This window comes from Scophthalmus maximus, chromosome 13 (genome assembly GCF_022379125.1).
Source record: "Scophthalmus maximus strain ysfricsl-2021 chromosome 13, ASM2237912v1, whole genome shotgun sequence".
Taxonomy (NCBI): domain Eukaryota; kingdom Metazoa; phylum Chordata; class Actinopteri; order Pleuronectiformes; family Scophthalmidae; genus Scophthalmus; species Scophthalmus maximus.
Genome location: NC_061527.1, coordinates 6,172,610 through 6,185,865, shown reverse-complemented (window position 1 = coordinate 6,185,865; position 13,256 = coordinate 6,172,610). Strand labels below are relative to the sequence as shown.

The following is a 13,256-nucleotide window of genomic DNA, read 5'->3' as shown; positions in this document are numbered from 1 at the left end:
AAATGAATCTAACCCATAAGCTGTGGATTTTCTGGAGACTCGGAGGAGAGGGAGAGGGGGAAGGAACTCACCACTCGGGCCGATCGAGGAAGCTGCACTACATCCGTCAGTGGCCTATGCTTCCTCCTTGATGTCGATCGACTTTGCTTACGGGGTGTGATTATTAAAAATTGCAACCATGCACGGTGACAAGTCAACTAACCTTCACGGCGGAGGGGGATTAGGGTTTTTGGAGGTGCCTTTAAAGATCTCCTGGGGTTCCTGCACCAGCCCCGGCACACGGACAGGCGTCTCTTTGTTACAGAGCTGGCAGAGACGTCTCAGCGAACAGAGGATGAGGGCGATGGGGGCCTTCCAAGAGTATCTGCCACGTTCTCTCAGTTTCTCCCAAACTTTTTCGCTCTTCCCCCGTCCCTTTCCCTTCCCGTCCATCGTTCGATGGCTCTCAGCTTGTGTCCTTGCATCCCTCTGTAAAAAAAAGAGAAAGAAATGTGCAAGCACTCTTCGCATTCTTCAATCAGCGGATAATTCAAGACAGTTTCCGCCCCAGTTCAGACGTCATTAAATGGTTGACAGACAATATTGGTCTCACTGCGCCCCTCCACCCACCCTGTGATAATCAGTGGAACGTATTGCATTTTCATTGGGCTTACCTTTTCAAAGGCCGCCGTTCCTGTGAGGTGTCCTTCGGAACGCACTGCTGTCAGTGCCAATGGACGACAAATGCAGCGTGGAGGGAAACTTTCCGATGCCGATTGTCGTCGTCCGCCTGCATTGAGAGAAAGGGAAGACTTCGCCGTGAGCAAACACTTGGGAAAAACACGCAATTTTCACGAGATGAACTTAAGCAACCTTTCAGAAAACCTTCCAAGAGAATATTACAATTTACACACTGATGCCAAGGCAACTTTTGTGTGAAGTTTTTTACTCCATTCATGGGTCCAGATTGTTATCAGGCGAAGGACAACTTGTTATTGACATTAAATGTAATGTTAACGGACATAGGGAGCAGTGTGAGATATTGCACTTTCAAACCTCAACATGTAAATTAAAAAAAAAATGATTTGCTGGAGTTTGGTCAAACTAAAGTATTTTTTCCAAAAAGTCAATGACAGATCGAAATAAAACACCACAGCACGTCTCGTAAATGAAATTGTGAAATACAACTTCTTAACCCTACTTATAAAATATATAGAGATCGCCTTGTGCTTTCACGAATGTCAGCAACCTTAAATTAACAGAGAGGTCAAAAGTCAGATTTCTGATCTGCGCGACACCGAGGTTACGAGCTACGAGCGATGAGTTATGAGCACGGGTGTGCTTATGAGTGATCGCATTAAAACAGGAAATGAACTGTTCATTCTGTAAGAGCTGGAGTCTGGGGGGAACAAAAAGAATTGACCGTATAGCCAAGTTTCACGGAGGCTTCACTTCTTCTCGCTCGAAATTCTGTGTCACTTGACACAGAAAATGATGCTTAGAGCGAAAAAGGAACCAGAAGGGGGTGAGACCCGCTTGCACAGCGGCGAGCCTGTGCTTTTCCCAAGGCCTTTTTTTTCTCTTCTTTTTCTCGAGGAACCTTGCAGAGAATGATGTCTTTGTCCGCCACATTGCACCGAGCGGGACGCTCAGGAGAAAACACGGCTCCGCGCCAGCCCCGGGTTTCGAGAGAGCCATTTGGACATCTAATAGCTGTGGACCAGGCCAGCTTAATGTAAACCTTATTGTGATTACCTGATGCAATGACAGCCAAGCCAAACAGTGCCTGTGAGCCATTTACGAGCCCCGGACAAGAGGAACACATTATGCATTGCACTTTTGTTAGTAGGACAGGGTCTGAACAATGAAAGGGGGGAGGGGGGGGTCCCACCCCACCCCATCCGACCCCTCAGAGGAGCAGAGATGATCCTGTTCGGGGCAGTTATGTATCCCAAATACAGCCGACTGCGCCTTCGAAGACTGGCAACCGGCCTTGGAAGCCCTGCTCACAGTCCTGAAAGTAAACACAGGCCTAAAAGGATTGGAAACATTTATTCAGAGATCTGGCTGCTAATAGTCCTCGATTGCCATTTTGGAAATGTGTCTCAAAGAGCCCGTGTCAGTAAAATCGCAGGAAATGTAGAATAGCAGTCACAGTCAGCTGTAGCACGATGTCGTCACACATCACACACTCGAGATACCGGCGAGAAAATACAACATGATTGGTCAATTAGTTCCAGTCCGCGGCCTTTAACTGTTTACCATGTGTGTGTGTGTGTGGGGGGGGGGGGGGGGTACTGCAAACAGGTAGAGCCGGTTGTGCTGGTCAGAATGAATGACACTGACATATGTGACAGACGTCGGTGGGAAAAGTGTCATCTGTGATGGAGGCCAATTTTCCCTTCTTCTCTTTTCCTTTTTTCAGAGTTCAGAGAGAAACACGGAGCGTGCGCCCCAGATGTTCCACCCTCAGTCCCATGAACTTAATTGTAGCCAATTTAAAATCCAGATATGAGAATTGGTGCGAGGAGAAAAAGTTGACACCAATCCAGCACCTGTAGAGGCTCAAATGGTCCCAACTGCGTCAGACATGGTTCTCTTGTATCTCACACACACACACACACACACACACACACACACACACACACACACACACACACACACACACACACACACACACACACACACACACACACACACACACACACACACACACACACACACACACACACACACACACACACACACACACACACACACACACAACAACAATAATTCAAATCTGTTGCAGCTCTTGTCTGTTTGTCCTACAGATTCAGCCTCTGGGATCCTCTGACCTCTTCACACTTCATAACGCTGAGCGTCAATCAGGATCATACACCGCATCTCTAATTACGCCAGATAACTCACGAAGGAGTGAGAGGATTAATCGGTTTATGCCTCTGCTGCGCGCCTCAGGAATGTTTTTTTGGGCGAAGCTATATGACAGTTTTTTTCCGAAGCACTCTATTCTCCTGGAAGACTTGTCCCGCGACTCGGCTCAGTCGGTGCAGGGCCAGGATCTGTGCATTTATCTAGAATAATTTCCCAACTGAAAATAAGCTATTATTAATACCACCCCCCCCCCCCCACACACACACACACTCTTGTTTCAGTCTCCCTCTTGTGAATGCTCAAGTTTTCTAAACCCGGGGTCTGCTAAAGCAATTACAGCTGCCCCCCCCCCCAACACACACACACACACTTACTCAAGCACCAGCTGGGTTCTTGAGGGAAAAGGTACAGTATTTATAATCATACTTTGGTGCATATATGCGCCCCTGACAGACATGTGCATATTAATTACATGCATTAAATATCGACCAAAACCTGAAATGCAAAAAAAAGAGCCAAAAACAGATTTGAAACACGACCGCCGTTCTTATTTTACGTCAGGTTCTTTTTATTAATGGTGGATGTGCACGTTTTCAAGGCTTGAGCTGTGGTTCGCGTTAAAGAGGCTGTTGCGGTGGTTTTTGGAGAAGGGGAGGGAGGAAAGGGGGCGTCGGGTCAGTCGGGGGGACAGTGGCGGGAGAGGGGTGAGGTTGCCCCCAAATTGCTGATTCATGATCAGGTTGGTAGTTTCCTCATTTAATGATACAGTTCAGAGACACATGTGGACAATAACATAGTTGAACAGAAGTTACAAGACACACAAACACAGTTGACAGTTAAATCTTTAAAGTTTACTTTCCCTTAATGTTCCTTTTCTTTGTTATTGATGCCAAATCTATTCTTTTTTTTGACTTTGTCTGGACATGAGACAATCTCTTTATGTCAGACAAGTCACTTGACAAGCTTTAATATGAATATTCTGAACTCTCAGGCAGTGTTTCTCCAGTTTTTTTTAAAGGAAGAAGAATATTAGTACTAACACTAGACAACGGCAGTGGAAGGTAATTCAAGAGCTGCTCGTGGATTTTTCTGGTTTTAAAACCGGGATGTTAAGTTTCAGTTTTGCATCCAGGTCCGTTTTTTCTTTTTAGGAGGCCAGCTTCACCCCCCCGCCCCCGTCCCTCAGGAGAGCGGAGGTATCCTGTTGCCTGAGGAGTGAGTGGAGGCAGGGGAATCATGTGATCACAGTCGGACTGGTGCGTCCAGTCCTCTCCTGGAGCTGAGAAACCTTGAGGGCGATGTCCACCAGGGGAGCCAACATGACCTGGACGACGAGATGACACAAGACAACGCAGAACAGATGACTTCCTGTTCCAGGTCCTCACACATCTTCCAAAACATGGCAAGTATCATGCCTGTAGGCAAAAGCTGGAGCAAATGATTTCGTGTAATCAGACTTTGAGAATACTTTTCTTTGAATATGTTTAAAAAGTGAAGGCAAAATTTCCCACGCCTCCATTTTTTATTTTTACTTAATTTGTCCATTTGTCTAATCCTCGACAAATGAGAGAGCTGATCCATTAATATTCCTGAAATGATACCACTGGGGAAAAACTTTTATAAGGTAATGCCTAAAACGTTCTCTGCTTCCAGCGTCTCCAATGTGAGGATTTACTTCTTTTCTCTATTTTACATCACTATAATATTTATGGATTTTGAGACTGTTTGTCAAACATAACAAGACAGGGAAAATCATTTTTCACTATTTTATGACAATATACGGATGAAAAAAAAAAGAATAGTTTGAAAAATAACCAACCAAAGAATAAGCATGATTATTATTTGTAGCCCCCGTGACTACTGGTGAACCTCGCTCAGTTGTGTGGCCTGCTGGGGGCATTTTGATACAGTCGAGGCATAAATCACTCCTGATAAATAGCTTCCAGTGAAATGCTTAATCCTGCGAGGGAACGGGTCCTGCGTTTCCCTTGATACGAGCAGAAACATAAACTTTCCTGGTCCAGGCAGAGATCTGCCAGAATTAAATCATTTCCTGGTAGTGATTGTCCACCGGCATCGTAAGCCAGTGATGAGCGAAACATGAGAGAATTCAAAAAAATTACTTGAAATGTGAAGTGGTCCTTGTTGATGTCCTTTCCTCTTCACTCAAAACCTGCTCTAATCAAAACGCAGCCCCCTCTGGGAGCGTAAATCAAACGGAGCCAAAGTCGGCCAACTGAACCATTAACCCACCGGCCGTTTATCTGTCAAGTTAGGACTCCGGTGCAATATGTTTCTGCTTATCTGTTCATTCATGGTGTGTAAGCACTGAAGAGGATAAAGGGCTTGAGGAGAATTTTTATTCCTTTTTTTTTGTCTCACTCTCTTGTTCTACATCACCTCCCTGTCCACACCAGTCAAAACCTCTTTATGAAGTGTCTAGTTGGAACTTGGAACTGTTTATTTCCCCCTTTTTTTTCATGCAGGCCCTGATAGGTTGCCATAACTCAAGACTTGGCCAAACATCTCCATCATCTCTCATGTGTAATACCACCTCTGGAACTTGTTTTGGGGAGCGATCCGCTCAGAGCGAGCTGGCTGTCTTGCATGCTACAGATCATTGCCGCCAACAGAACGGGTTCGGGGGCCTTAAAGCCCGCAGAGCTCAGTTTGCTTTTGACAACAGCATTAATATCGTGAGCTGACCTCTGACCAGATTTGCAGAATCTGTTACCTCGGAGGGAATCCTTATTTTTCAATATGAAAGATGTATGTTTATTTTCCTATTTGATGACTTCATTGTCCAGTCTTTTCCCCCCCTCCTCACTAGATCAAGCTGGATGGAATTACTCCTTAGTGGTCTGACCTGCGGGTCCTGGTAAATCTTCTGGGGGTCCTTCTCATAGCTGTCAATGTAGAGCCTGACGGTTGCTCCCGCGCTGCCTGTACCGCTGAGACGGAAAATGATCCGGGAACCGTCGGAGAAGATGATCCTGAGGCCCTGCGAGAGTGAGAGACGGGCGGGGGGGGGGAGAGGGGATGACAAATGAAAACGTACAGTGAGAGGAGAACATGTGGAGATAGAATGCAAGAGGTGCAATAAATCACACGGTTTCGTGCTGATAGATATTCTTATGTCATCATAGGGGATATGGCTTTATTATGTACACAGTCAACGATACACACTGTTCAACATCAGTTAAATAAATACAGACTTCATCTAATGATAGTTGGAAAACTGAGGAAGAAAGAGTACAAATCTTTTATGAAATCTGCTTTGTCGCTCCTCACCTGGTTTTTGGACACACTTCCGTCAACCGGGTCCGTGTAGGCGAAGTTGTCGGCCACAGCCACCTCGTAAGTCTTATCGCCCGACGAGAACTTCTTTCCCACGAAGGATGGGTCGAACATCGCCGTCTCCAGATCCTTGATCATCTTGTTGGCGGCGTCCGAGTCGACCTCCTCATAGTCGTACCTGCCATGAAACGTTACAGGGACAGGAGTGATGATTTTGCGCTTCTATGCAAGCTCAGTTTCAGGAGTTCTTTTAAAGTAAAAACTTATTGAATTGGTCAAGAGACAGTGCAGAAAAACACCTCAAACTTAGTCTTAAAGGTAGTCTTAAAACAGCTACAGTCAGTTGTCCGTTTATTAGACTTCATAAGGCCAAGAGAAGATAATTAAAAAAAAAAAATTATGAACATGTAATGTAAATGTAATTTCTGGTATAGTTTAACTGTATTGCATTATACAGAGGTGTTTCTGTTACTCAGTCTATATTAATTGATCGATGGAGTGGACCGAGTAACAGCAATGGCTGCCAGTATAACATTATATTATACTATATAATTATATAATATATTGTATAATTATAAAGTTGAATTGAGGTGTTATTATCGTGAAATTATTTCCCGACAATACTGGTAATTTTTCACAAAAACCACCCAGAAAATGAAATTTCATTCAATTATAACAACACTGCCTATGAAGAAAGTGGAAACTGAGCCTGGGTTTCATGTGCTGAAGTTCTCTTATTTCACACTAGATGGCGGCATGCCATTTGGCCAACCTATACTGTACGTCCCTGCATTATCCCAGTTGGCGTTCAACCAAACCAAATCCTGGAAACTAACAAACATCAAAAAATATTATTATCTCTGGCAACCTGAAGGGTTTCTCTTTTGGGACTCGAGCCCACACGTCACAATCCATCCTTCACCGACCGGTGCTGACCTGGTGAAGAAGTTCCTGCCAAACTTCTGCCAGTGATCCTTCATGATGTCTTCCACGCCCTGTTTCCTGGTGGCTAGGATTGACAGCCACGCGAGCACCGCCCACAGGCCGTCCTTCTCGCGGATGTGATCTGAGCCTGGTTGGTTGGCAGACGGGGAGGAGAAGGGAGGGTGTGAGTGAGGGGTCGCTGCCTTCTCTCACTGGAGGTTCTGGCAACACGAAGCCTGATGACTTTTACTCACCGGTGCCGAAGCTCTCCTCTCCGCACAGGGAGAGTTTGCCAGCGTCCATCAGGTTCCCAAAGAACTTCCAGCCAGTTGGAGTCTCGTACAGCTGCATCTGAAGAGCTTTGGCCACACTGGAACAGATTTGGCGCACACACACACAATAAAACCACAACAGAAAATGTGCATCTGTAACTAATGAGGAAAACTAATGGAAAACTTCAGAGTAGAGTGTTATGTCACATGGTATTTACTTGTCCAGGGCTCCACTGGTGGGCATACTACGGGCCAGCCCTTTGACACCGGTCTTCTGGAAGTAAGGGATGCTGGTGATGTTGGCGGCGATGACGGCCACGGAGTCTGAGGGGTTCACGAAGAAGCCATGTTTACCCAGCACCATGTTGCGGTCCTGAAGTGGCACAGACAGACTGGGGTCAAGGATCACAAACAGCAGACAGGTTTTAGTTTGATCTACAAGAGTGAGTTCCCTGAACTGTGGAAAATGTTTTTTTCAGCAGGTTAATTGGTGGTGACTCTCCTGGAGTTTTTTCTTTGAGAAAGATTCCCTATGAATACTGAACTACACGTGAACCTTTAAAAAATATAGTATTTCAAAACAATCAAAAACCACAGTGTAAAAAAAATACTCAAAAACTCTGAAGGTAGCAGAATGATGATTCTTGTCATATTATCAATACTGTGATATATTAAAATCTGGTCAGTTCTTTTCACAATATGAGAAAGGTGTTAGGGCGAAAACTAGAGAAAGAGAGTTGACTAAAAACATTCACTGTCCTCATTAAAAATGGACCAAAGTCATTATCAGTTCAATTCAGCCTCACCCCAGGACCATTATTTTGCTTTCTGGCTCTGGTCTAGTAAAAACAAAATAGAAAACTTAATAAACCAAATTTCACTAAATTCCTTTTATATGGGTTGACATCACCAGCAACTCTGCCCTCACCTCTCCCCCAATATACTGTCTGATTTAAAAGCTATAAAAATCCCCCTCTCTGGAAGAAATGCGCACTTACACCATCGCCATCAAAAGCGGCTCCAAAGTCATATTCTCCTCCCTTCATGGTGTTGACCAGGTCCGCGGCGTAGGTCAGGTTGGGGTCAGGGTGGTGGCCCCCGAAGTCCTCCTTGGGGACGCAGTTGACGGCCGAGTTGGCAGGAGAACCCAGCTCCTCGCAGACGATCTTCTTCACGTACGGACCAACCACTAGAGGGAGACAGTGTGTCGTTAAAAAATGATCTCCTAGGGAGATGAAGGAACGATAAGCGAGGACAGTAAGGACAGTAAGGACGTCTGAACATTTTCTGGACTTTTAAAATCAATTGGATCAATTTCTCCAAGCTCTTTGTGAAATTTTATTCATAATCCTTGACAGATGGTCTCAATTTTGTGTTGCTGTAAAGTCATAATGTTGCTTAAATTCACCTCAAACTCTCACCATTCCATAAACAAATGTCTAAAACTGGCATGATCTTTAATTTACACAACATGACTTTATCCCACACAGTTTGTATGAATAGAATAATAAATATATTCCACATTAAGTAATTAATTTTTCAATAACAAATAAGATGGTCAGCTCTATGATTATGCTGAATTTATTCAGCATAATCTTTCATTCTTTAAAAGGTTTTCTGGCAAATAGTAATAATCCTGTAATGATTGATGCAACTGGAACAATTGTTAGTAATAAATAAAAATTAAAAATAAAGTAACATGACAAATATTTAACAATCAGTCATCAGTCAATATTTTCAGAAATTAAAATACTTAAGCAAACCTGTTAGAGCTGACTGTTAAGCTCAAACTAAACATTTCTTCTGCATATGAATGTTCTAAATATACGCTCAAATTGTTGTGCAGTTGACGTTTTCTCGTTCAATTATGTTTTCAAAAGTTTAAAAAAATGATATAAAGGAACCGCACACTGCCTTTACTTTTTATGTTTTTATGCTTCTTATCTGTACTTTATTGGCTTCCTTTATTTCTGTGAAGCACAATGAATGACCTCTGTGAATGATAACACACTACACAAATACATTTGCTTTGCCTTACCCATAATCTTGCTTAGTACTCATTTAAGTATGAACAATAAAACTCTCTAAGAAGCCCGCGTTGTGGCGTTTCATACCTCCATGCATCGCATCCAACCGGACATTGATGTGATTTGCCCCAGAGAGAAGCTCTTTCAGTGCGGCAAAGTCAAAGATGCCCCTCAGCATTTCGGCGTAGGCCTCCACTGAGTCCACAATCTCCACTGAGACAAATAAAGAGGAAGCAGAACACAATGAAGATAGCAGCAGCAGTAGAACCGAAGTAGCTTCCATTACAATCTGCTCGGTAGTTAATGGCTCTCACAAGTCAGTATCGTTCACTCATCACCACAGAATTTGTGATCTGTGCTCTTCATGCCCATGTACCTGTGAAAGGCTTGAACGTGTCCACTTCAAAGGTCTGCTTTCCAATCTTGGAGAGATCCACTTTCAGATCGGGGCAGATGTGATACTCCTGCAGGCCTTTGCTTAGCTCAAATATTTTGTTTGTGATGCCCTCTGGAGCGGGTCCTGGGGACAAAAAGGTGGATGGTTACAAATACCCTGTAGTAAATGCAGATATGCAGTGTACATATAGTCAAATTGTTCGTTAAAATGGCTCCATGCACATGTCTCTTCACCATAGTGTGTAGAGGACCCAACTCGGAGCATACTTTAGTCGCCACTCACCTCCACTGGAGATATTGTACTTGATGCCGAAATCCCCATCGGGGCCACCTGGGTTGTGGCTGGCTGTGAGGATGATGCCACCGACTGCCTTCACCTTGCGGATCACACAGGAGACTGCTGGGGTGGACATGATGCCATCCTGACCAATCACCAGATGATTAATCTGCAGGGAGGCGCACATGTGTTATAGAACTCCTATACACGGCGGGGATACACAAAACATGTTGTACTGTGCAAAAAAAGTGGGCTCTTTAAGATGTTAAGATTGTTTTCTATCACACAACACCGTCAGGCCGGCACCTGAATGGACTGTTTATTAAAAGTCAGTTTGGGATTACATGAGGACACAGAAGACATTGAGAGTCTAAATCTATATATGTTTGGCTGTTGGGTTCAAATATCAAATATGAACCATTGTCCTGCATCGCTGACTCTTCCTTTAAGTACTTTAGAGAAACTGTGCAGATGTGTACTTATAGGAGAATTGTAGAGGCAAAAGGAGTTTGCTCCAAATATCAATGTTTCCTTTACATTGCTGCAGAAGAGGCAACGTAAAAATCACCATATTTGCACTGTATCGTCACGTCACTACCTGAGTCCATTTCATGTCTATTTAAACCGGCAACAGTTTGCTCTGTGTAAACACGTGAACAGCAACGCCTCTGTCTGTGTGTGTGTGTGTGTGTGTGTGTGTGTGTGCACCTTTCCCCCCCCTCACAGCTAAATTTCCCGACAACAGCCAGAAACTGCTACAGGAAACAGCAGTGACAGACCCTGCTTTTAAGCAACTATGAATGAGAAACAAGGATCACACACACACACACACACACACCAAACACACACACACACACACACACACAATAACCATAATGTCCTGACAAAATGGGAAGAGGTTCCTTCTTCTGCATGCAAGTGTGAGCGCTGCATCGGGTGACTCGATACCCCTCATGTCAAATGAAAGGCAAACGTACTGTATGTGCTGTTCATTCATGCATTCATTCATTCATTCATTCACTTGACCATCCATGCTCCAGACATATGCAGAGCAACGTGACTGGCTGCACGTTGCTCGACACGCCCCCCCCTCCCCCTGCCCATCGGAGGGAGGCAGCCCAGCCAGTGGCATCACATCACACCGCAGTTATTATGAAACTCAACACAACACAACGTCAGGCCGTGGCGCTTCCTTTTGAAAGAACAAAACCCAATTATGTGGATCAGAATTTAAACGATCGTGCAAAAATCTGAGACCTGAGCCCATTTGGAAAGTGCACAGATACCATCGTGTGCATGGTCCGCGTGTAAATGTCAGAGGTAATGGTTTTGGATATGGAGGTGACATGGTGACCTTTATGCACTTTATCCATAAAGGTCACCGCGGCCGAGCGGGCACCGGAGACCCAGACATGTGGTGGTGATGATGATGATGATGGTGATGGTGATGATGATGGTGATGGTGATGATGATGATGACGACATCTGCCATTTAAACAGCTCGTGTAGCTGCTGCGAAACTCACGAGAACCATGGAGTCGCTTTAATAAACGAAGCATAACATGCAGAGGCACGAACATCGCGTCGGTTCCGAACGCCGTTTCTCTGTTGATAGGAAGCGTGTTCGAGTCGATGTGGGGTTTGTTTGTTTTTTTACACCACAACAAAACTTTGAACGGGGCTAACTCGGGCCACACATCCGCGTCAGTAGCATCACAGCAACGCGAGCTTCTCGTGCGGCCGGTTAACGTGGAGTTATTTGCTAAATGTCACCGTTAGCATCAACTTTAGTGAGGTCACTTGTCAAGCTGAGAGGCTAACTGGCCGTTAGCTTGCTAGCTGGTGTTTAAGCTAACTTAGCATCACACTAGCAAAAACGGAGGACAGCATGTATTTCTCTTTTTTTCTCTCTCTCTCTCTCTCTTCCCAACTGACCCCGTTGGCGGCCGCGATCTGCACGATCAGCTGGATCGCGTCCTTCATGAAGAAGCGGCCGTCCCCTCCCACCACCAGGGTGGCCGCCTGGCGCTCGGCGGGCGCGATGACGCCGATCGTGCTCTGGATGAAGTTCTCCGCATAGTGCCGGTTCTGCTGGAACACGGTCACGCGCTTCCGCAGGCCGCTCGTGCCGGGCTTCTGGTCCGCGTACGGCTTGGTCTTCACCGTGGTTACCTTCACCATTTTTAAACACACACACTCTCTCACACACACACCCCCCCCAGAAAGGTGAGCACCGAGTCCGACGAGCAGGCGACTGCAGCGGCAGAGGAGCCACACGTACACCCCCGGAGACCCCGCCCCCCTCATCTCTCTCTCCCTCCTTGACCCCGCCCCCTCCTCGACCCGCCCCCTCAGTTTAAAGGGCAAGTGGAGACCACGTAGGATTTATTCACCCTCAACAGGTTATCTTCATTTCCCCATGACTTTTTTTCCTCCATCCCCAGGGATTGTGAAAGTATCAGAGCCCGACCGATATATCGGTTGGCCGATAACATCGGCCGACATTAGCCGTTCACAGACAAATCGGAATCGGCCGATATGTTCAGAGCTCCACCGACATTATCGGCCCAACAGATATGAGCCTTTAAATGTGCATTTATGTTCACATTTAAGGTAAAATACAACCCTCACATCATTTAAAAAAATATGCGTTTTTCCCCACTAAGTACTTTTGCATTTATTTGATGGTGGAGAAGGGGCAGGAAATGTCAGGAGCGAGAGTTAAGTGAGAAAGATCCCCCGCTGGCATCAAAACACAAGATGTGAAAGTTTTGCTCACACGCTAACATGAAGATCAGATGTTTACTATCCCTCTGCTCACTGACAGGTGACAGTAAGTTTGCTGTCCTGTGAATTAACATGTTGAATCTTAAAATACTGCAATAACTGTAGAAAATGTCCACCCTTTTTAAGTGCCCATGGACTAGGCCCTTACAAACTGGGGTAGACAACACTGCAGGCCTCATCTCTATGTAGACATGCAGGCGGTTAATTCATGCTTCAACAGACCTTTGTACCTTTAAGGTCAAGACACATGCACGGAAAGGGTCAATGACTGCAAGGCTTCTGTTCTGCTCCAAACCAGAATAATCTGAACAGTAAATTGATGAAATCAAAAATTCTATGAGAAGTCAGTTACAATTGACTAAATCCAGCCCCCCTTACACTTACTGAAAGAAAGGATATTGCAATATAACTCTCTGTTTTTGTG

The 13,256-nt window shown here is 45.1% G+C and overlaps 1 protein-coding gene across 1 annotated transcript; it reads right to left on the bottom strand.

Moving 5' to 3' along the window:
• Positions 1 to 3,400: 3,400 nt before the first annotated feature.
• On the bottom strand, positions 3,401 to 12,322 carry pgm1 (phosphoglucomutase 1). Its single transcript, XM_035646872.2, has 11 exons — positions 11,981 to 12,322; positions 10,053 to 10,215; positions 9,750 to 9,893; positions 9,461 to 9,586; positions 8,345 to 8,535; positions 7,565 to 7,719; positions 7,329 to 7,444; positions 7,087 to 7,222; positions 6,145 to 6,328; positions 5,720 to 5,854; positions 3,401 to 4,177 (listed from the first exon to the last, which is right to left on the bottom strand). Exons 1-11 carry the CDS (start codon positions 12,224 to 12,226, stop codon positions 4,088 to 4,090), a joined length of 1,686 nt encoding a protein of 561 aa, XP_035502765.1. The 5' UTR covers positions 12,227 to 12,322; the 3' UTR covers positions 3,401 to 4,087.
• Between the last annotated feature and the right edge of the window lie 934 nt (positions 12,323 to 13,256).

What these genes read in the sequence shown, in the direction of transcription:
- pgm1 (XM_035646872.2), bottom strand. Translation starts at nt 12,226, where the DNA reads ATGGTGAAGGTAACCACGGTGAAGACCAAGCCGTACGCGGACCAGAAG. An exon ending in AGATCGCGGCCGCCAACGGG is followed by an intron (nt 10,216 to 11,980) that starts GTCAGTTGGGAA and finishes GCCTCCCTGCAG; the next exon opens with ATTAATCATCTGGTGATTGG. An exon ending in AGAGGAGAGCTTCGGCACCG is followed by an intron (nt 7,223 to 7,328) that starts GTGAGTAAAAGT and finishes CCAACCAACCAG; the next exon opens with GCTCAGATCACATCCGCGAG.